Source organism: Sceloporus undulatus, chromosome 5 (assembly GCF_019175285.1).
Source record: "Sceloporus undulatus isolate JIND9_A2432 ecotype Alabama chromosome 5, SceUnd_v1.1, whole genome shotgun sequence".
NCBI lineage: Eukaryota > Metazoa > Chordata > Lepidosauria > Squamata > Phrynosomatidae > Sceloporus > Sceloporus undulatus.
In genome coordinates this window covers 110,022,027-110,045,794 of record NC_056526.1, presented here as the reverse complement: position 1 = coordinate 110,045,794, position 23,768 = coordinate 110,022,027, and the positions used below count along the sequence as shown (strand labels likewise).

Genomic DNA, 23,768 nt, shown 5'->3' with positions numbered 1-23,768 from the left:
TGTTCCAAAAGTTATAAACCTGGAGTATTTCTCAACTTAACTTTCAGCTTGGTTTCCACAAAAGCATTTTGAGGAATGAATCTTGTTAATATAATAAATATTTCACTTTCTTAGGAAGCCGTTCAAAAATATTTGGTATTCGCATTTTTCCAGAGCTGTTTTATCTTAACTTTTTCTGAAGCAATGTCATGCAATCTGTATTTTGGAGAGAAGATTAAGAGGAGATATGACAGCCCTGTTTAAATATTTGAAGGGATGTCATATCGAGGAGGGAGCTAGCTTGTTTTCTGCTGCTTCAGAGACTAGAACACGGAGCAATGGATGCAAGCTCCAGGAAAAGAGATTCCAGCTCAACATTAGGAAGAACTTCCTGACAGTAAGGGCTGTTCGACAGTGGAATACACTCCCTTGGAGAGTAGTGGAGTCTCCTTCCTTAGAGGTCTTTAAACAGAGGCTGGATGGCCGTTTGTCGGGGATGCTTTGATTGAGAGTTCCTGCATGGCAGGGGGTTGGACTGGATGGCCCTTGTGGTCTTTTCCAACTCTATGATTCTATGAAAGCAATGTAGATATCTCTGGATGTTTTGCTGCAGCAGCAGCTCTTGGGTAAATTATTTGTTGTTGTTGCTACTGTTTTTGTGTGCCTTCAGATTGTTTCTGACAGCGAACCTATCATGGGGTTTCCTTGGCAGGATTTGTTCAGTGGAGGTTTGCCATTGTAATTGAAGCAAATGGATAGGCAGAAAAACGATAGATTTAATATTGGGCTTCTTTAGTGAATGTTGAAAAAGAGATAGTTTCAATTCCATGTAGACAGCATGTGCTTTGCCTGTGGATCTTTTAAGAGTGCCTTGGAAAAGTTTCCAGAAATTTAATTGTGCTTCCTTGTTGCCATGTTGAACAAAGAGAACCCAGAAAGTAGCATTGTTTCACTACATGTAGGAGACCAGGGTTTGATTCCTGGCTCAGCCATGAAACCCACTGGGTGACCTTTGGCAAGTGACACACTCTCAGTCTCAGGGGAAGGAAATGGCAAATTCTGCCAAGAAAACTCCATGGTAGGTTTGCCTTAGGGTTGCCATAAGTTGGAAATGACTTGAAGGCACACAGCAACAACAGCAACAAAGATTAAAAAGCATGAGGTACAATTCTGAACTGCATAGTGTCAGTAATTTGATCTTAGAGGTAGAAATTAACAACAAAGCAAAACAAATGGAAAATGAGAGTTAAAGGAAATGACTTCTTGTTTTCTGGGTATTGGCTTTGGAGCAAACTTAATCCTTCTGTTGTTGTTGTTGTTGTTGTTGTTGTTGTGTGCCTTCAAGTCATTTTTGACTTATGGTGACCCTAAGGTGAGCCTATCCTGGGTTTTCTTGGAGCGATTTGTTCAGAGGAGGTTTGCCATTGCCTTCCCCTGAGTGGGTTTACATGGCCGAGCAGGGAATCAAGCCCTGGTCTCCAGAGTCACAATTGTAACACTCAAACCACTACACCACACTGGCTCTCTAACCTTCGCTAATGTATATGTTACTTTAATTTTATTGTGTGTTGCCCTGAGATCTTTTGATATAAGGTGGGAATATAAATATTTCTGTCTACTCAGGAATAAACCCCTCTGGGCTTGGCAAGACTTACTCCGAAGTAAGCGCACATAGGGTTATTGTTACCCTGCTCATAAAAAGGGATGGAGAAGGTGTTGTTGGACCAGAGTGTTGGACTATTGATTCCCAAATTTTAGTCCTCCAGTTAATTTTGACTTCAACACCCAGGATTCTTGCTTTTGGCCATGGTGACTGGAGGACCAAAGTTTGGGAATCAGTCATCTAGAGCTTGGAAAAGATACCACATCAGACTACAGCTGCCGTTTCTTGATCAGTAAACTACTGCTGACAGATTATGACTGCTCAAAAATTAATGAATATAAAAGTTTGCCTGCCAGTTTCCTCCATCCCCTTAACTGGTAACAAAGTGGAGGGGGATAGTAATACAGCAAATGGACTGACAGTGGGAGCTGCCAAGCCAGATAGACTAAGCTTGTGTGGATGTGTAAGACTGTGTTTTACAGTTGGCTTGTTACTTGCTGTGTCCTGTTCTTGTTTTAAATCAGACTTCATATTGCAGGAGGGGAAAGTAAGAAGCAGTGTAGAACAGGAGGGGTGTCATGTAGTGGTAAAATATCTGCTGTTGATTTACTCCTGTGGTTTGGCATAGATTGTTGTCTATTGACAGCAATCAGTGTGAGTGTCACTGTGAAATGATGCCTCCAAGGCCTCAACAAGGCCATTTGCCCTGCATAGTAGGATTGCTCTCTAGCAAGTATAATGAGGAGTGGTCATCCTTCTTCCAAGCATTTTAGCCATAGCAGCGCAAGGAGAGCATTTTAGTAGTCGTTATGTGATTCCCATTACCTTCCCAGTTCTGTGGTTGGAACAAAGGGCTTGGCATGGTCTGGTGGTTGTGTTCTCCATGCCCCTTGAGATACTTGGCCATGCAGAACCAAACTGCTACCAACCCCTTCTGTCCTGTTCCTGAAGCATCAAAGACAGCTTTGGGGATGGTTGGACCTCTGCTGCTAAAAAGGTCTCCTTCAATAGCAATAACATTTACATTTGTATACTGCTTCATAGTGAATTCAGACTCTGTAAGTGGTTGTCTCAACAAGTTGGGTACTCATTTTAGTGTCCTACGAAAGGATGGAAGGCTGAGTCAATCTTGGAGCCCTGGGATCAAACTCAAGTTGTGATATCCAACAAGCTACCCTCTTCACTGAAGAGGGAAGATTGGTAGATATATGGGTTGATTACTACAAGCAGTGGTGCCCAGCTGGCTGCTCACTCTGCCTGCTTTTCCCCAAGGAAGAATTTTGGGGGAAATCTTTTTTAAACTGCAGCTTCTGCACTCTCCAGCCAGTGTGGTGGAGGACTCTGGGAAGGTAGTGTCCCAAGTATCTTTTCCAAGCTGTGGTTGTGGGGGAGAAAGGCCTGATTGGTGGAGGGAGTCTGTAGGAGAGTCAGTGAAACTGTTCATTTGGCTGGTCAAAAGTAGTAGACACCTCCACTACTTTAAATGAGGTGAGTTGTGTAAGTTATATGAGAGACTCTTGATTCTGAAAATAGTGTATCTATTTTTATCTTCTCTTCCCTCTCTTTCTCTTCTCTTTTTTTGTGCATTTATTTTCCCCCACCCAGCAGTAGCCCCATCTTCCATTCAGCTTTGCTTTCATGTTAGGTAAAGCTTGCAGAGAAGAAGAATGATCTGCCGAGAGCCAAGTGATGCCTGAGCAAAGTGATGTTCTAGAGATGTCAAAGGAGCACCATAAACTACATGTGGCCAACCCTACCTGAGCTGTGGCAATAGTGTGTCCCTTTCTCATTGCTAGAAATGAGCACAGTGCAAGGTAGAAAACCAACATCCACTTCTCTCTTCCGCTTCCCAGTGTTTCTCAACATGTGTTTACACAGGGGTCCTAATTTGAAGGCCAATAGTGTGAGTATATAGCATACCATCTCAGTCCCATGCATCTCAATTCATTAGTGAGACCTAGTGATTTATATCTATTATGTCTGTGCATTGAGTTGCTGCCTAAAAGCTCTTTCTTACAAGTTCTCTTTTGGCATGGGCGATGCTACATGACAGTTACAACTTGTGCCAACCAGAACATATGGTAGGAATACATATTGCCATTTCCTTTCATGTTGGCATTGCTCAGAGAATGGGAAGGAGGTAAATAGCATGAGGTACTTGGCATCTGGTCACTATTGCCACAGCGCAGGTAGGGTTGGCCACATGTAGCTCCATTGACATCTCTAGAATGTCACTTGGAGCAGGCACCAGTTGGCTTTCTGTTTTTGATCTGGCAACTATTCTGCTAGCTTTACCTAACATGGAAGCAAAGCTGAATGAAAGATGGGCTGCTGCTGGTGATGAGGTAAATGCACAAAAAGAAAGGAAGGAGAAAGTAGATAACAGAAAATGCAGGGCTCTTCTGTTGTCTACATTCTGCATGGTGCTGGAGACTCCTTTGCTTAAAAGTGAGTAGGAGTGCTGTGTATGTGTCATTAAATGTAAGAGTCAAGCATGGGCAAAAGTGGGAGCAACTACAAATGAGTAGAATGGGATAAAATGAATAGATAAATGCAGAGCAAGGGGAGGAGTAAGGAAAGAGCCTGTTTTGGCTCTCATGCACAAGGGACAGAGGAACAGAATTGGGGGTGGTGTCCTTCCTATGTTCTCTAATCATCAATGGGTCTATATTGACATTGTGGTTAGCTGCATTTAAAATGGGCTCGCTTGCTCTTATGCCAGTCTTCCAGATGTTGTAGAACTGCAATTTATCATCTCTGAGCATTAGCTATTCTGGTAAAGCCTGGTGGACTAAAACAATGTCTAAAGGGACACATGCCCCAAACCTTTCCTTGTGCTTGGCTTAATCAAAGCACTTTGACTATTATGGATGTTCTTGCTCCTGAGGAACATCTCTTCTCTTGATAATGAGCAATACCTACCATCTCAGTTCAGAAATGTCTACAAAAGGAAGCTACAAAGACACATTTTGAGCCAGCTGTCTTGAACCTAAGGAATACTAAATAAACTTTTGATAGCCAGAGAAATAATAGGCACTCTGCCTTCTAGTAGAGAAGCAAGCCATTGCTAAAGGACAGATGAGAGTGGTGGCAACTCTACAACCTCATCCCCCCCTCATAAATCTAGTCTGTGCTGTAAGGGGAAACTCTTGTCTTGTGTGCACAGTTATGACAGACTTTTCCCACAAATGTTAAAGCAAAGGAAAATAGATTGCATCTTCCAGCTACAGATTTGCTACTAACAGATTTGTGCTGCAGTGAATAGCCAGCTTGCTAAAATGACAATTTTGGCACTCTCCACATCCTTTTGACTAGGGTTAGTTGGATGGGTTTCTTTTTGAGACTACAAATCCTGGAGGATTATGGGAGTTGTAGTCTAAAAAGGAAAACTTCCCAAGCTCTGTTTTGGGTTCTTAAAAAGAACTACACCAACTATTAACTTGTGTTGTTCCATACCTAACAATAAAACTTTTACACTAGCCTCTATTTCTGATATGCACAGTTGCCTTCTGCACAACTCCTGCTCCTTATCCCAGTATAAATTAATTCTTTGGATTTAACACTGAGTGATTCTAGCACAATCCATCCCCAGATTCTAAGAATGGGTCTTGTCTTTTCCCTTTGTAATTGACAGACATTTAGCATTGTGGCTTCTTTATGTTCAGTGAAGAATTTTTACTCCCCTCTGAATTCTTTTCTAAATGTCTTTTTTGATGAACACAGATTTCATCTCTATGTCTTGTTTTACAATTACCTTTTTAAAGTGTTTGCAGATTCTGTGATGTGCCACACATCTGAGTTTCAATTGTTGTATAGCTGGATAGGATTCAGGCTTAAATTATGGTGTCATAACTTCTTACACTGTTTTGGTAACTGGTGAGAGTTTGGGGAGAATCAGTCTGCTGACAGCCTGTTCTTCAGTTGCCTGGGGATGTTAAAACTATGTCAACATCTCTTTTGCTTTTTTTCTCTTGTTCTTTGATGGCAGCTAAAGACCATGGCATTGACCAGACCTTTTGATAAATCTTTTTCTTTCCTGAATTACTCCTTGCCACACTGAGTTATTGAAGAGTAGATTACATTTTGGTGGGATACACTTATGTGCATGTGTTCTAATACTTCTCATTACTTGCTGATTAAAATCATTAGAGCTCCCAGCACTTACAGCTTTTTTTCTTTGTTTTTGTTGTTAGAGGCCCTTGAGTCAGCCCCAACTCATAATAACCCTGTGGATGAGACATCTCCAGGACTCCCTATCCTCCACTGTTCTGCTCAGTCCCTGTAAACCCATGTCTATGACCCCTCTGATTGAGTTCATCCACCTTATTTGTGGTCTTCCCCTCCTCCCCGCTACCTTTCCTAGCATTATTTTTTGTTTTGTTTTGTTATGATCTATGTCTTCTCATTATGTGGACAAAATATGACAGCCTTAATTTGATCATCTTGGCTTCCAAGGAGAGTTCTGGATTGATCTGTTCAAGGACCAATTTGTTTGACTTTTTGGCCGTCCGTAGTATCCTAAGCACTCTTCTCCACCACCGCATCTTGAATGTACTGATTTTCTTTCTGTCTGCTTCCTTCACTGTCCAGCTCTTGTATCCATACACGGTGATGGGGAATATTGTTGCCTGCAAGGTTCTGATTTTAGTGCTCTGTTGTATATCTTTGCTCTTCAGCATCTTTTCTAGTTCTTTCATATCTGCCCTACCCATTCCTAGTTTTCTTATTTCTTGACTGAAGTGCCAAATGCTTGTCAGGACTCTTTAGTTGTGACCCGTTCTATTCTTGTATGCTAAACATGAAATTACAAAAAATATTTTTCTTCCTGTAAAATGAAGAGGATTTTTGTTCTCTGATAATTTAAGTACCTGATATGTGTGTGTGTGTAATTTATTTCTATTTTTGCATGAAGCTACAGTAAGTGCTGCCTTGTTGCATGGATAGAGGATGAATTACACAGACAGAGAATGAGCTGTTTGAACAGGTAGAGTCTCATACTGTTTGAGTCTCTCTTAGTTGGAATTCCAAAATCCTAAATACTCCCAGAACTAAAACTTTTTTTCTTGGGTGGCTGATTTAGCGTACACAAACTTTGTTTCATGGACAAAATTATTAAAATATTACATTAAATTGCAAAGTGTATATGAGACATAAATGGATTTTGTGTTTAGACCTGTATCCCATCTTTAAGATATTGCATTATGTATATATGTGCAAATACAGGTATCCCAAAATTCAAGTAAATAAATGAATAAATACATAAATAATCCAAAATCCAAAACACTTGGTCCCAACCAGTTTGGATAAAGGAGACTCAACCTGGATTTCTGTAAGCAACCAGCCTGTTCTTTACTTTCTGCATCTGTTCCTCTATGAATACCTTGATTCCCAAAACGAAAAAGTGCTAGAGACATTTTTGTGCAAAGCATAATGTGAAGGAAAAAGCTGTTGATGTCATATGCTCATACTGGAGACAAACTCCTTTGTCGGGGTTTCTGATTCTGTGATACAATATAATGGTCATAAACAAGACAGGTGACATTTCTTCATCTTAATGCCTCTTAAGGTTGTTTAACTCATGCAAGTGGGTTGTTCTTTGGGCTGGTTCACACATACATAAATGAGATTCAAGTGAAGACTTGGCTGTGTCAGGGTTTGCATTTTATTTTCTCAAATGTAAAAATAATTTTGTTTTTATTTTTAATATTATGTAAATACTTGGGGCTAGATCTAAGTAAAGCTTAGTTCATTTACATTTGATTTTGTTGAGATGGATTCTCCATTTGAAATAAAAGGACGTTAAGATTGAAATTTTAGGCCTTCTTAGGATCGTAGAGCCTTTTACAAAGTCAGAGCACTGGTCCATGTAGCATGTGCTCTACTATTCTGTCATGGTCCTTTAAAGGCATAAATGATCTGTGTAATGTAATGTGAACTATACCTCTCTGCTGAAGAACTTAGGAATTGCCTTTCTGAGTTAGTTTGGCATCCTTAACAAGATTCCCAGCAGGTCCTATGTGGTTCGACCTGGTCCTCCACTTCTCCTTGCTCTATTGCAGCTGCTTGAAATACTGAAATGGAGGCCTGCTTACTACAGAGACAGTCTGTATCTTTTGACATTAATGTAAGTGTAGTACCCTTTAGTGGAACCTCTTTACACAGCCATAGAGCAAACTAGTATGTGTCTCTCATCTTGTTTTTTCATAATGCTGTTGGGTGTGGGTGAGAATCTTCATCATAACTATAACATGCAATTCTCTCCTTGGCATGGTTTGGATTAAGATTACCCCTACTATATGGATATTAATCCTCTCCCCCCATTTTATGGATGCCAACACAAACTTTGCAGGAGGCCAAACAACATTTTGAGAAACAAAAATTTCACTAGGGTAAATTCTTCATCGTACATACTGAGGTCCTGATGAAAATTACTACCTTCTTACCTGCTCTTTAAAGAGAATCCAGACAGTTCTGATAGGCTTCCCAATTAGTCCAATGTTTAGGTTGTCTCTTGAAAGTTGTCAAGGTTATGACACTGCAGGTATGTGTTTTATCCCTGGGCCAATTTTCTTTGTTACATAAAGTAGCCCGAAGTTATGCTGCTTGCCATACAACTTTAAAAGCCTCTACAACTTTTCAATGGCATTTTCTGATGCAAGACTGTGTTGATGCTAAAGCTGTGGAACTGCGCTATTAATTTTTAATATAAATGAGAGATTCCAAGGGCAACTCTAAGCATGCTGCATTGCTGTAGTCCAGTTTCCAAGCGATTCAGGATGAACTGATAATGATAGAAGATCCCATAAACACTCTTAAATGAAAAACAAATTCATCATCTGTCATAATCAGAAACTGGATTTAACTTTCTCAAATCAAACACAGTATGCTTTTATCAAACACAGTATGCGTTTATGATGTCCATTTAGAGATTTAGGTTACTGTGGCCATTTTTAAAAGCATTGTACAACACTCCAGCTAAAAATAAAACCAAGGCCATTAGTTTAAAATGTATGTTTGAGTCCTGAACTTCACAGATAGGTTTGTGGCATGGACAAAATAGAAGACCTGCCTATATTATGTGAGGATTTTTGGAAGTTAAACTTGCTTTGCATCTTTCATTCTTTGGCCATTTGGGAAACTTCAACATTAACTGCATTTTAAGCATCTGTTAGTTTAGTGACGTAATGCTTTCAACAATTGGGTTATATGTAATAGGTAAATAGTTCGTAGCTAAAATTTGCATGATAGATTTAGTGATAGCCAAAGTGTCACATGATGGCATGATCTATGCTTAATATGCTCCTACTGTTAAAGATAGCCAAAGTGTCACATGATGGCATGATCTATGCTTAATATGCTCCTACTGTTAAATTTTGTACAACTAGATGAACATCTCTGCAACTATGTGTTTGTGGATTCTACTTTTTTTAAGAGAGTGGCCCTCATCTAATGAAATAAGCCTCACTGTATGTGTAAGATGTTTTGCTGTCCATGTAACACTTATTTAATCTAATTTACTAGTAAGTAAAATTGCCCAAATTCTGTCTCCCTGTTGTGGATTGTATAGCATTTTCTGTTTCTGGTCTTAGTTCAGATGGTAGGGAGGGCTGTCTGCAGGCTGGCACCTCCCCCCTTTGGCCATGCGGTCACTGGAGATAGCCTACAGATAGCCCTCCCTGCCATCTGAACTGAGACCAGAAACAAAAAAATGCAAGCCTATGACTGAAATCTTCAATTTCTTTCTCCTGTTTGCCTGATGAAGAAGCCAGTGTGACTTCGAAAGCTTGCAACGTGTAATTATGCATTTTGGTTGGCCCAATAAAGGTATAATTGTTTGGATGTTAGAAGATTGCTTTGTATTTTTCACTTCACACTTTGAGTCTAGCATCGCAAGACTAGATAGAGTGTAAATCCTACCTAATGTTTATTGTGCTTATTGGGACCTGAGCTTAGTTTCAATTTGAAAGCCTGTTAAGTGGGTTAGTGGTTATAATACATTTGTAGAAAATGAGGGGCTGTTCAAAGAACTGTTCTGCAAGCATTCCTGTGATTTTTCAGAACTGTGCTACCAGAGAAATCATAGAAAATTGTTCTAGGAGCACAATTCAGCTTAATAGAAATCTCAGTGATGAGAGAGATTTATATCTAGTTTCTTTTTAATTCAAGTAACTAGTTATGATTTTAAAATACTATATATAGACAAAAGTCTGATTAAAAATCCCTGGAGACAGGTGGGAAGAATATAGCAGTGATGGTGAACCTTTTAGGGACTGAGTGCCAAAAGTGGTGTTCTCGCACCAGGTGTCACCTGGTGCTTGGGGGCAGGACTTTTGGAGAGGGACTTCTGCCTTCCGGGGGGACAGGACTTCTGGGGGATGAGGAGGAATAAGCATGCAATGGCTCTTCCTATTTCCCCACTCCTGTCCCCTTAACTGCCTCCCCAGAGACAGTTGAAGGAACAGGAGGGCAGGGGAAGAAGAGAAGTAAGTGTGCAAGCCCAGAGAGAGAGCTCTGCATGCCAGAGAAGGCATGCGTGCCATTGGATTGCCACCACTGGAATATAGGGTGTTGTTGGGGTTTCAGGGTCTTGGAAGGCATGATCTCTTCTTCACTTAACACAAATCAGAATAAATTTAGGAAAACAGAAATAAATTTGTAACTCATAGGAGGTTGCATGAGCATTATTTTTCTTGACCCAAAATTGAGATGTTCTGCTGGTTTTCTGCAATCACAGGTGGCTGCATAATTATGGTTACCAATTTGCGGTTGTAGTTGATCTAACATACTTCCCTGCAAAATGATGCATGAAAAAGACCAGTAGTAGGTGAACAGTGGGTGTGGATGAAGAAAGAGCTCAGAGCCTTGGAAAAATGCCTACCGGAGGCAAAAGCATACTTATTATGCTAATAAACAAAAATATTTATTGCAGTTCAGTGTTCAACTGTACTCTTTTTTCTACTGTCTTAAATTGTTAACCACCTGAGAATGTCATCATGTATGGTTCCTTCTCTGTGATGTTCGTTTGTAATCAAAAGAATATGCCAGAGACCTTCTGGGCTTCTGATCTGCTAAGCCACCTCCTCTTGGCTGATGTATTTTTAACCTTTCACTGGGTTAAGCTGCCAGCAAACTGTGGTGTTACACAGTACTATGGGGAGGTAGCTTCACATCACTCTCAGGATGCCTGGCTCAATTGCTTTTAATGTTGGGTTTTCCAAATGCCTTGCTTTGCAAAGGGGTTTCCTTTGAAGCTCTGAAAACACGAGTCTGCTCTCAAAACTATCTTGCATTTGTTCCATATTCATTATTGTAAAAATGTCTGTTGGAGACAGCCTGAGTTGGAGCAGTCTAGGGATGGTTGACCTAATGGCATTTGATGTTGTTCCGTTCTCCAAAGCTAAGCTGGTCTGGCTGTGTTAAATGGATGAGAGATCACCTGGCCATGTTGCTTTGAGTCCTCTGAAGCTAGGCTGCAGTAGAAATGTAGCTGGGATATCCAGCTACAAAGGAAAAGAATCCTGTTACTCTGTTAGCTAGAAATTGGAATTTTGGCCAGTACAGTTTGGCAGGCGGAAGTATGAAATATTCCTCTGTGTTTAGCTATCAGTAGTATCACAACCAGATTCATCATGATTTCCTTACCTGTCAGCCCCCAGGTCTGAGAGGTCTGCTGTTGCTGAATGTCAGGTTGGAGGGTGGTAAAATCTTCCGATTGTGGTCGAAGAGGCTAACCTATTCTACATAATTTAGAGATGGAGGAATGGTACTGTCTTCTGGGTACTTGATTCAGCATCAGTTTAAGCATGAAGAAGGGAGTAGGGAAGTCACTGTGTACTGTAGCAGGTCAATTTCTTGAGGGTCTGGGTGGACATCCCCCTTTTGAAAGAGCCAGAGGCTGCATAGTGTTTCTCTGGGCTAAACTGTAAGAAAAATAAGTTCTCAGAAGCAGGAAGGTGCTGGAATGTTCCTGCTCTTATCTAGGGCACTAGTTCTCTTCTTTTTTGAAAGGGAATATCCAAAAGACAATGTAGGTTTTCCTCCACTTTTGCTGCCAATTTTGGTTAAGCCTAAACTACATGAAGGTATTGGACGCTAACTCAGGGCTGGTTAGTACATGGAAGGGGAGTCACCAAAGAATACCAAGTGCTGTAGGCTATATTTCAAAGAAAGGCATGAGTGTTCTTTGCATAAGAGAAACCAATGAAATAATGAAGTTGTCATAAGTCAGCAAGCAGTTTGAAGGCTCATACTAGTACTAGATGTGGCACTAATGGTTTTAGAAGTGATGCTTTGAGAATAGCGCATAGGGCAAAGGAAGAGAACAGACATTTTGTTTTCTTTGGGATTCTGCTCCTAATGTCTGCCAATCTGGAGTGTTTGTATGAGCAAGCGAGACAAATTAAGGATTCTGCTGGTTTTCTGCCTACCCTGGTCCCCATTAGTTTTGCTTCCAAAGCTGATGGGGAGGTGATCCTTAGACTTGTCATTGAGAACCTCTGTGATGTCTTGGGAGTTCCCATTCTGCATGGAGAGTCTACCAAATCTGGAAATGGTCCAGCACTTCATATCCACCATGACAAGAATGGGGCAGTTGCAGTATGTCATTGGCCTCAAACGCGTAACAGGTTACATGAGAGTTGTTTTTTTTCTAACAGTGATGAGAGAATGATGGGAAGATTTTGCACCGTGTCCCTTGTCATGGTCAAATATTGAATTGTTCCCCTGTGGAAAGGTGAGTAACATATTAGGATGATCTGCCAGAAAAGACTTAACAGCTAGTAGAGGGATATGGATGGTTTTGTTACTGGTATGAATGGTGGACTGTCATAGCCCTGGTCATTTGGTGGCACACTAGCTTCCGAGTAGCTGATCCTCCATTACAGAGCCATGTGGTACACTCCAGGACTAGGGGCAATGGAGCTGCATGAGACAAGTTGAAACACCTTGAGCTCATGTGAAGAAAACTTGAGGAAATATAATTACATCTGATTTAACTGATGTATATCTGGCAAGGATTAGACAGTTGATTAGATTCAGATGTTAGTCACTGGATTTTGTAAGGTGAAGTAGTCTTTGCCACCTATAGACACAGAAGATCTTATTAACAAAAGGCTAGATGCAAATAAGCTTTCCTTGGAAAGGGTTTTCAAGTGTGTTATTTTGGACAGGATTCCTGGCCCTCTTGGATGATCCTGATTTTCTGAGTATGTTTCAATTGAGATGCAGATCTGCTCTTAGGCCTGAACCAGACTTCACCACCTTCTGGGATAATTTTGGCTTTTGAGTGCCTGATCAGGGAGAAATTGAGTTGTGATGAATGGATGGGGAGTGCAGCCCTGCTAATTTTATGGAAACTTAATATATGTGTGTGTGTATGCATGCATAAATGTATCTTCAAGTCACCTGCCAGCTCATGGCAACCCCATAAATTTCATAATACTGCTTTAGTCAAGGATTAATCAGATGTGATTTGCCATTTCCATGTCATTTTTCAGGAGCAGTTGTCCGAATTTAGAATGGGTGAGGCTACTTTGTATAATTCCATTCATGGAAGGTCACTTGAAGTAGGTGGGGTTGGGAATTATTTCCTCTATCCTGGTGTTTTTATTTCAAGGTCCTATCTTGCTGGTTTTCAACATCTACATGAAATGGAGCAAGATTTTGTCAGTATACTTTCTGTTTAGCTTGTTTTGTATTGATTTTGTTCTGGTTTTCATAGTGATGTTGATTTCTTTTAGGTTTTCTTCAGATGTTTTATTTTTAAAAAATTATTTTGTGATGCTTGAGGAATTTATTTGCTAGGCAAATAGTCTATTTGATAAATAGAAATAACAAAATAAGTTGAAATAATTTTAAACCAATTTCCTAGTTTGATTAGTGGATGAAGTAGTCAAACTAAGTTGTAGTGTCCTTCTGGTTGTATCACAAGACACAGTGTCTATTATTTGCTGCTTTGCTCTTCTTATATCTGAAAGGGGCCCAATTTCCACTGCATTTGTTTTCCCAGGGCACAAGCATTAAAACTATACATTTGGGCAGCTATGTATGGGACATATGCTATGGATACCACAGTTACCATGGTCTATCAAAAAGATAAATAGATGAATCCTAGAGCAAATCAAGCTTCAACTCTTTAAAAGTCAAAATGACTAAACTGAGGCTGTCATACTTTGGACAAATAATGGGATGTCATCGCTCTCTGGAAAAGATGGTAATATGTAGGAGCAGGAAAAGAGGAAGACCATATGACTGTTGGGTTCACTCAGTAAAAGAAGTTACAACCCTGTGTTTGCAAGCCCTATGTGGGGATGTTGACAACAAGGGCTCTTGGAGATCTCCCAGCAGTCTCTTGAAGGTTGTCATAAGTCAAAGCCAACTTGATGCCAAAAAACAGCACTTGAAAGACTAAAGGGGGTGAAGATTATACAGTACAATTTCCAGAGTTTTGAAGGGATACATTCTGAAGAGGATTAGCCTTAATGGGTCTCTATTTTGTACTTTTCTATAACATGAAGATCAACAAATGGTCTGTGAGTATGGATTAAGGGATCAGCCTACCTTAAGGATAAATGGCCATGGCTCAGTTGGTTTTGGAACCCTTGTACCTAAGGGCACAATTCCCACCCTATTAGCTTTTGCAGGGCATGAGCATTAACATATTTTGGGGCAGTTTTGTCCAAGACATAACAGATTTTTAAAATGTGAAAGGCTAGAAAATTGGCTGAGAACTTCTGAGGCAACAAAATTGTTCACCTTCCCTATTCTTAGCTATTTTTTACTCTTACTATGAAATATGTTTATTTAAAATGCACGGAAATATACTGTTCTTTAGAGCAGGGTAGGAAATCATGCCACTCTTCAGGTGTTGTAACTCCTAGCATTCTTTACCATTAGCTTTGCTAGCTGGAGGGCCACATGATTCCCTTCCCAACTTTAGACAACAAAGTGAATATACATGCAATTTTTAATGCCACCACAGAGACATTAATTTTCCTTCAGTTAGACCCTCCCTCCCCACAAAAGTCTAGTAATCTGGGGTGAACCAACAATGCAGGTGGAATTCAAATGAACACAACACACTTGACACAGTGCCACATTTTTGTTCAGAGTAATATTGTCAAGTGTATAGCTGAATCTAATGTATGCAGTTCAGAAGCATGTGTGCAAAAGATCAGTGTTCCTTGTCACTGGCTATATCATTCTCCACTGCTGTCAATTTTCATGATAAACTTAAATCGGTATATTTCCAAAGTCACGTTGGAATGGCTTTCTTTTGGTCCAGTCTCACTCCACTCTAGTAACAAGGAACCACTCAGACTGGTGGAGGCATTACAGGTGATCACTTTCCACTTGTCAACAACACAGAAGGAGAGAAGACATGTCAGGGACACAGTAGTCCAGTCATCCTATTTGCATTGTGTTGACAAATGTAAAAGCTTGAGGGGTTCTCTCTGCACAGTGTGATGGCTCAGTTTTAAAAGGGACAACACACCACAGAGAGGGCTGCAGTTCTGACACCAGCATTGCCCAGTCCCTAAAACCACAAACAAAATTTGTTGAGTTTTTTATAGTTTTCTTGTAAGCTAATACACTCTCTCTACACTCCTCCAAACACACCTTTGGGAAGTTGTTGTTGTTGTTGTTAACTGCCCTTGAGTGGATCTCAACCCATAGTGACCTTGTGGATAAGACATCTCCAAGACTCCCTGTCCTCCATTGATCTTCTTAGTTCCTGCAAAGTCATACCCGTGACCTCCTAATAGAATTCATCCTTCTAACATGCAGCCTTCCACCCTTTCTGCTTCCCTCCACATTTCCAAGCACTGTTGTTTTTTCCAGTAAGTCATGTCTTCTCATGATGTGTCCAGAAATCAACAGCCTCAGTTTTGTCAACTTGGCTTTTGGGGAGATCTCTGGCTTGATGTGTTCTAGGACCCATTTCTTTGTCTTTTTGGCTGTCCACAGGATCCTCAGCACTCTTCTCCAGCACAACATCTCAAATGAATTGATATCTTCTTAACTGTCCAGCTCTCACATCCATACAGGATAACTGAGAATACAATGGCTCGTATGATTCTAACTTTTGTACTGAGTTGTGTGTCTTTAGAATCTTTACTAGTTCTTTCATAGCCACCCTCCTTATGCTTAATCCTCTTCTGATTTCCTGACAGCAGTCCCCATTTCTATTAATGTTTGATCCCAGGTATGAGAATTCTTTTACTGTTTCTATTTCCTCATGGTCTAGGTTGAATTTGTGTAAATTCTCCATGGTCATTATTTTTGTTTTCTTTAAGTTAAACAGTAAGTCTGCCTTTGCACTTTCTTCCTTGATCCTTCTTAGTATTTATTCCAGGTCTTTAAGGGTTTCTGCTCTTGTAAGCTAATGCATTCTCTCTATACTCCCCCAAAGACACCTTTGGAAAGTACAGTACAATCACATAAAACAGTTACTGAAGCTTACACTTGATGTATGCAGAGCCCCTTACTTTGTTGTTGACAGACAGCTGAATTTGGGCTTTGACATGGAAGAAGGAGCTATCTTCAATTGTCGTACTCCTTTCTTAAAGCAGCAAGCTTTAAGTGGAAGTGTTGTTGCTGTTAATTCTCCACAGAAGGCTGCCAGATTTAATGCCACCTAATGCTATGACAACAACTGATCCTAATCCCTGGGTCCTGATTACAGCTGGGCAGGCTAGCTTGTCTCTTGGTTGCTTGTTTTCCTTAAAGCTTGGTATTGCCAAATCCTGCTTCACTTAATTTGCTTAATTCAAATTTATTCTACAAACTTCCTCCCTTTCCCTTCTGCTCTGCAGAACTTAGTTTGTGACCTCCTCATGGAGGTCAGAAGCTAGTAGAATGGCTGGGAATGCAAAGGCAGAGGATGGATAGTTCTTCAAGACGTATGGTAAAGCATGTGTTCCAAGTCACATGTAAAAGTAAAGCATGTGTTCCAAGTCACCTGTCAACATATGGTGACTGCATGAATTTCATGACATTTTTAAAGGCATGGAATATTCAAAGGTGATTCATGATTGCATTCCTTTTTATTGTATCCCGTTGTTGGCAGTGTCACTAAGTAATAGCCAGGCCTGATCCTGTTCAGCTTCTGAGATCAGATGGGATCCGGTCCCTTCGGGGAATTTATCTTGTAGACCCTTTGAAAATGGTTGATGTTCTCAATGGACCACTTAATATATTCTGCATTTCAAGGGAAAGGGAGGTGTTCCTTTTGTGTTTAAAGCTCTGCTTACAAAATATTTTACTCCAAATATAGGTGATCTCTCTTTCATCCACATCACAGTTATCCTGTTTCTCTGACCATCTGTACAGGATTTTTAGTGGACTGGCCTTCAGTCTAGACACATCCTTTATTTCTTCAACAAATCAGTTTTTTTTAAATAAAAAAACCCATCCTGTTTTAATAACATTAGCCTCAGGTCATATCCAGCATTTGTTCTTCTTCTGTATTTGAAAGTACAGTGGTGGCCAGCTTTCCTGTGTACCATATGAGGCCAGGAATAATTTTTTAGACTATAAAATGGTTGTATGAGTTGGGAGTCAGAAATTGCAGTTGGAGAAATACACATGCATCTTATACAGAACAGCAAAGCACCATGAAGTGCAAAGCTTCCCAATTCACATTTTGCTGCCAGCGACATGGCTTTTTAAAAACTTCATAACACATCATAGGCAGTTGCATATTTCTGTTAATCCACGCACAAAGTATGCTGAAGATCCTAGCCCAGTCTCTCTGCCAGAGGTTTTATAAAAAACTAGGTGACATCTCCCCTCTCCTTCACAATCCCAGTTGTTGCATAAAGTATACTGTAAGATGTCAGCTTTTCTGGATTCCCATGGGAGCTACACGAACTGAGTCAACAATAGTCCTTCGCTGTGCAGGACAACTAGTAACTCCCTTTCTGGTAGGAGCAGGCCATTTCTCTACAACTGTACTCACTCCAGTAAATACAGACATCTGTGCCACTGATATGGAGATGAAGGGGTCCACTGCGCCTTCATAGACCTGTTCTGACTTGTATGAGCTACTGGTCTCCAGTCCTAGCTTTTTGCCAGCCTCTTCTTCTTTAGTTGAGCAGCTTCAACTGCAAACATTAGAGATGCTGATCTCAGTGCTGTGATAACTTTAACCTTTGACAACAAAGCAGTACTGTGGTAATGTTCATCCTGGTTACTCGGTACATTGGGCAGGCTGTGAATCACAGTAGCAACCAGGTCTATGTGACCATGGGCAATGTGAATTGTAATATGAAGTGCAAAGACAATAGTTAGAAAGAGGGGTGGCAGGGGGAAGAGCCAGTGCCAAGATGGTTACTGGATCTCTTGGGGAAAATTGGCCCAAAAACAACCAGCCCCAAGAATGAAAAATCCAGTACAGTAGAAGCTGATGGAAAGAATGGTCTGGGAACATATCTGTGTATTTAAACAAATGTTTTATTTTATTTTTTTAAAGTCTGGTATCTTTTCGTCAAGAAATATTTGCGTGGCCATCTTCAAGGGCTGTTAAGGAAAAGGAGATAGTATGCAGGCATTAATGTAAAATATCAATTGAGCAGATGAAAGTTGCCTATGTTTGTATACTGTGTTAACATATACATGGAATAAAGTCTATGAAAGTACAGCAAGTCAAATGGGAGTCTGGTTTGTATAAAGCAGGACTTTCTACAATATATTTAACAAAGCATTTGAAAATCTGCCTGCAGGGATTTCTTTTTAAAAAGCTTATCTCTAACCTTGCAAATGGCAACTAATAGATTTTGGAACAGAGTTTTATACTCTGAAAAGAGTTTTTTGTATGCACCAAGAAAGCCAGGGTAATGTAGTGGTTTGAGTGTTGGACAATGACTCTTGAGATGGGAGTTGTAGTCTAACACATCTGAAGAGCATAAGAGCTGAACTGCATTATCATAGTTCACTGAAATTTCAATGAGGCTTAGAGCTTTAAAGATTGTAACAATGTACTGTAGTTTGCCTGCTCCATGGAGAAATAGAAAAACCCTAAAGCAGCAGTTGAGGAGCTTTTGGTCTTTGGATATTTTGTACTTCTCTCCTATAATCCTTTACTGTTGGCTCAGCTTGTACTTCTGGAGACTACATTAAAAATAACAGTAAGGCCAAAAGCTGTCCCATCCAAAAAGTTCACTTAAATGGGTATCTGCTTCACTAGAATAAGAAGAAATCAATAACAACCTCTATAGCTAAAGTGATTTGGCCTGAGGGTTAACAGGATGGATGGATTTCTCTGTTGATATCATGCATTTCTAAACAGCAGACAGGTTTGCACATTTCACTGGTAACTGATGCTATTAAGTTTAATGGCAGGAATATCCTTTACCTTACTGAAGAGAAAAGTATTTTAACTGGTGTTAGGTGATACTGGTGTTGCAGTCATCAGGTGTGAATGTGCGTGTATGTACCACTCACAAATGGCCTTTCTGTCTTTGTATTTTAAAATAATTTTAATTGTATCTATATCTGGCATGTTTGTATTATTAAAACTCTTAATGTCTGGGCTTTAGATGTTATTTGATTGTAAGCTCACAAAATTAGCACCATAAAGAAGTGGATTTTTGGTAGTCCTGTTATAATCATTTCATAGAATGTTACGACTTTGCATAATGCCACTTTTTGTTTTGTTTTTTAGGATAGAATAATCAATTTAGCTGTTGGCAGTGTAACATCCTTGCTGCTTACAGTAAGTATTCAGTTTAGTTTGGTACACTTCAGTTTAAATACAAAATCATGGTTTATAAGAATGAGAGAGTGAGTATGGGCCAAGCTCAGCTGCTTTGAGCCTGCCACAAAATGTTGCTTTGCATTCTCACCATCTAATAGCCAGCAAGCCATACCGTCTGAACTGTAACAGGGTTATGCAGCTATAAGGAGCTATAAGGCAGTGAACATTAGGGCCTTGGTCTCCCTTCAGTATTTTCTGCCCTTGTGCGATTTTTAAATTATCTTTTTTCAAACCCTCAAGTTCTCTGAGCATGCCGAAAGAATACCTTCCTCTTGTTCAGTGGCCCTGTGTTAGCTTCAGTCCGGTCAGCACCTTCTGTTAGAAATAGTGGGAATAACTGGCTCTGTACATGTTTCATTTAGACATTATGGCTCATTTGATACACCTTTTAGCAGAGAGTTTTTGCCTTAGTCTTGGATGATGGGTGCTGACAGAAAAGGAGCCAACAGAAGCAAAAGGCAAGTACCAGTATGCAACCATGGCTATTTGATGATGCCTGTTTTCATCTTTCCAAAAAGAAATTCTAAAGAAAACTGAAGTCTGTTTCATATTGTAAGTCCTGACTAGAATAGACCCATTGAATCAGTGGGATTTATCTCTTGACTCACCCTTCAGCATTGATCCCATGGATCTATTGTACTTATGATTCAGGACTGAATATTAACTTAGGAAAAGAAAATGGATAGGGAGAAGGATGAAGTTATCCTGGAAGTAATAAATGTCTGGTTGGCATTGAACAGGAACCTGATTGTTAGGAGATGGGAATGTATGGTAGCATTTTGTTTCAGCTCCCATTTTGTTTTAAAAAAGCTAACTAAAACTCCAGCTATTGCTACATCGTGTAGTGAATTCTGTACGTTAATTACTCTGAGAAGCTGACATTTGTAAGGTTGCTTATCAGCACTGGTTCTTTTTTATTTAGAGATGTTAGGGGTTGGCATGAGCTGCATGAGAGCTCTGAGTTTTTAGTACTGTAAGAGTCTTATTTTTACCCTGGCATGAGCTAAGTGTAGTGTCTCGATATTTCTATACTGCAAATTCCAGCATTTCTCACCATGAGCTATGCAGGTCAGTCCAGCAACATCTGGAAGGTTAGACTTGGTTCACCTGGGCTCTCCATAACTTTATTGGCCAGAATTCTACATGCTGTCATTAAATAACTATTATAGCTAACTAGTGTACCCCAGCCTGACCATTCCTGATCTATTGTACCATCCATCAGTTGCCTGGAGAGAGGGGCCATTCTGCTGGAGATTGGAGAATTGATGGATGTTTCCACCCCATTCCTGCCAGTGAATGAGGCTGCAACAAAGAAGTGCTACAAGGGATCTGTGTTTCTGATTATTGCAAGGGTGGAAATGTGATTTTCTACCCCACAATTGCCAGGAGAACGGTCTCCCTTCTCTCTGCACAACAGATGCCCAGTGACATAGATTTGCAGGATGGATTTACGAATGTGGCAAAAGTGCCACCATTGGGATGACGTCAGAACTGTGAATATGGATCTGCAACAGATGTGTAACTCCAGGTTACATATTTGTATGTCTTATCCTGACATTTTGTCTTCCTAAGGTCGTCTTCCATCTATACCTCCTGCCCAAATTAAAACAGCCGCACATTATTTTTAAGTTGCCTTAGGAGTATTACAAAGCTTCCAATAACATACGCATTACCATAAAGTGATTGAATAAAGTCAATCTGTGCATAGAAAATGTGGTAACAACTATGTTTCAGCATTTGTGTGACTGTCTCCAGAGAGCTCTTCATTCAAATGTTAGCTTTATGTGAGGAATCTAGTGCCTTGAAATCATTTATTTACAGTGCGCCCACATCAGGGGAGAAGGGACGGTGCGTCTCATAGAGATGAATTGGCATGCGCCCATGGCGCCTGCACGCTGCCGCATGCACGAGCCCCATTCATTAAAATGGGGCTTGAGCATAGGCGGTATTTGCTTTACGCAGGGGAGTCTGGAACAGATCCCCCGAGTAAAGTAAGGGTGCACTGTATTTAGTTCAAGATGCAGCATTCTTAACATTTATGTGAAGCGCTCCCTGGAGGCAATTAATTTAATTACATGAATTTTATGTCATTAAATTGTCAATTTAATATAATTAAATCAGCCCAAACCAATGTTATTTTCCTGGCTGGATTCTTTCTTTTCCTGTTCAAAGTAACCACCTGCCTATGCTGCTAAAGATTTTAAAAAGCCAAGCCAGAGTGTTTTTGGCACAGGGAATAACGCACAATAGTCACAGCACAAAGAGTGCTACTGATATCCAGCCTGGTTGACTAAGCCAGATGGTCAAACAAAAGGACAGCCTTAATCTCCAAGGAATTCAGCCTGCAATCAGGTCTTGAACTTGAATATTTCTCAAGTTGTTTGATGGTGTGTGGTCTTGGAGCACCACTGATTTTCATCCAGTTGGCTGGGCTCACACACTGTTGCCCTGTTAATAAGGAATGAAAGTGAACTGAAACCAGCACCCAAGTGAATGGTTCCAACATAAGAAGACACAGACAGCTGGGCTAGTAGCTTTTGCAAACCTTGGAAGGCCATATTTAAATGTTACCTGCTTTTGGCTTTCTCGGGCAAAAGGTAGGCTAAACTTGGAACTAAAAATAGAGGGTGCACACTGTTTCAGCTGTAGCTAAAAGCCCCCTTTAAAGAAATGGAGGGAATCTCACCATAATTAGTTCTGTTGGCAGGATTGTGTCTGTGAAAAAGTTACATGAAACTGACTAAACTGCATTCCTACAGATCTGCAGACCATGTTAGACACCATGGTGAAGTACATAACAAAGATTGCACCTTTTTCTCAGCGTGAAGGTAATGCTTGTATCCTTGTGTTCTGTCCTATAGGTCACTCTAATCAGTGCTTTTGTGTTTCCTCAACTACCTCCAAAACCAGTGAATATATTTTTTGCTTTCTGCATCTCCTTGTGTAGTGTTTCGGCTGGCATTCTTGTAAGTATTGCTGCACTTGCTTCGGTTAAGGTTAAATGGATCTTGCTCCATTTGGGTGGGAGTGAGAGGGTATTGCCTAAGAGCTTGGCTAATATGGCCTTTAATGCACATTGGCTGGTGTCCTGTTCATTGAATACTATGTTGTAAAGTCTGTTTTGTGTTTGTGTGCCTTCAGGTTGGCTGTTGGCTTAGGGTGACCCCATGAATTTCATAAGGTTTTCTTAGGCAAGGAATACTTAGAGCTAGTTTTGCAGTTCCTTCCTCTGAAACAGCCTACAGCACCTGGTATTTGCTGCTGGTCTCCCATCTAAGTACTAACCAGAGCTCACATTGCTTAGTTTTCAAGATCAGGTGGGATCTGGTGCCTTATTTCGGCCCTTTGAGCAGAACTCAGCAGTAGTTTGAGTAGCTTGCATGACAAACAAGCAGAATGTTTAAGTTAACTGTTATGAATATTACAAATGTAGAATGCATGTGGAAAACGGTAGGTCTGTAATTACAGGATTTCCCTTGGAGGACAGTTGATCTGTTTTAGCAATGTTGAATTGGTGTATATTACTAATACCTGTCTCAGAGATAAGAACATACAGGGAAGGGTAAGCAATACAGTTCAGACCTCTGGCAAAAATAATTTGTGCATTATGTGGATACTCCCATGAGGGAAGAGAGAATGAAAATGACTGACCTCATCCACTTTCAGCTCTGGCTCTGTTTCTAGACAGTTCAGAAATGCAATCCTTCCACATGCAGATTTAAAGTAGCAAAAAGCTGTCTTGTTTCAGTGGAATTTTGTAGATGGTATTTATATTGCAGAATGATAAAATTAAAATTGCCTGAATTGGTTATGTAAATGTTGTAAGAGATTAGATCTTCCAAGTGTCCAATCCCTTTCTAGAAATGTGAAAGGAATGTCAAGCATGGTGTGTCATGGAAAAATGAAAAAACAGCTGATTAGCTGTTTTGACTCAAGTGTGTTGGGAGGGAAGTGAAAGCATACTGTGCTCTTTTCCCATTCATGTGTTAGTGCTGAGGTACATGAGCCTACTGCTTTGAGTTCTGCCACACCATTACAATGACAATATAAGCTGTTTCAGCCTGGAGTTAGTTGGGCATTAGACAAGGACCTTTCCACTCACTCCTCAGGGAAGGACATTAAGTGGCACACCAGAATGGCTTTGCTTTGCCACAGTAAAGGAGGGTGGCTGGTATGTGCGTGTTAGAATGAATATAGATGTAGAGAGTACAGGAGTACTAGGATATATACGAAGTTGTGCCTCTGCTTCAAAAAGTCATTTAATGCAGTTGTATTTTCTTTTCCCTTCCCAGATCTACTGGTATCGACAAGGAGACCTGGAACCTAAATTTAGGAATCTAATTTACTACAGCTTGTTCTCTATTGTTATGTTATGTATATGTGCCAACCTCTACTTCCATGAAGTAGGGAAATGACTGTCATCCAGTATAT

General features: G+C 40.3%; 1 protein-coding gene across 2 annotated transcripts in view; it reads left to right on the top strand.

The window, feature by feature from the left end:
• Positions 1-23,768, top strand: part of TMEM243 (transmembrane protein 243) — a 28,300-nt gene extending 4,532 nt beyond the window's left edge. For both annotated transcript variants that reach the window (XM_042468199.1, XM_042468200.1), the window contains 3 exons: positions 19,245-19,295; positions 22,199-22,303; positions 23,630-23,768. In XM_042468199.1, the coding sequence (XP_042324133.1) occupies positions 19,245-19,295; positions 22,199-22,303; positions 23,630-23,752 (279 nt within the window). In that variant the 3' untranslated portion in view covers positions 23,753-23,768. The remainder of the gene's footprint in view (positions 1-19,244; positions 19,296-22,198; positions 22,304-23,629) is intronic.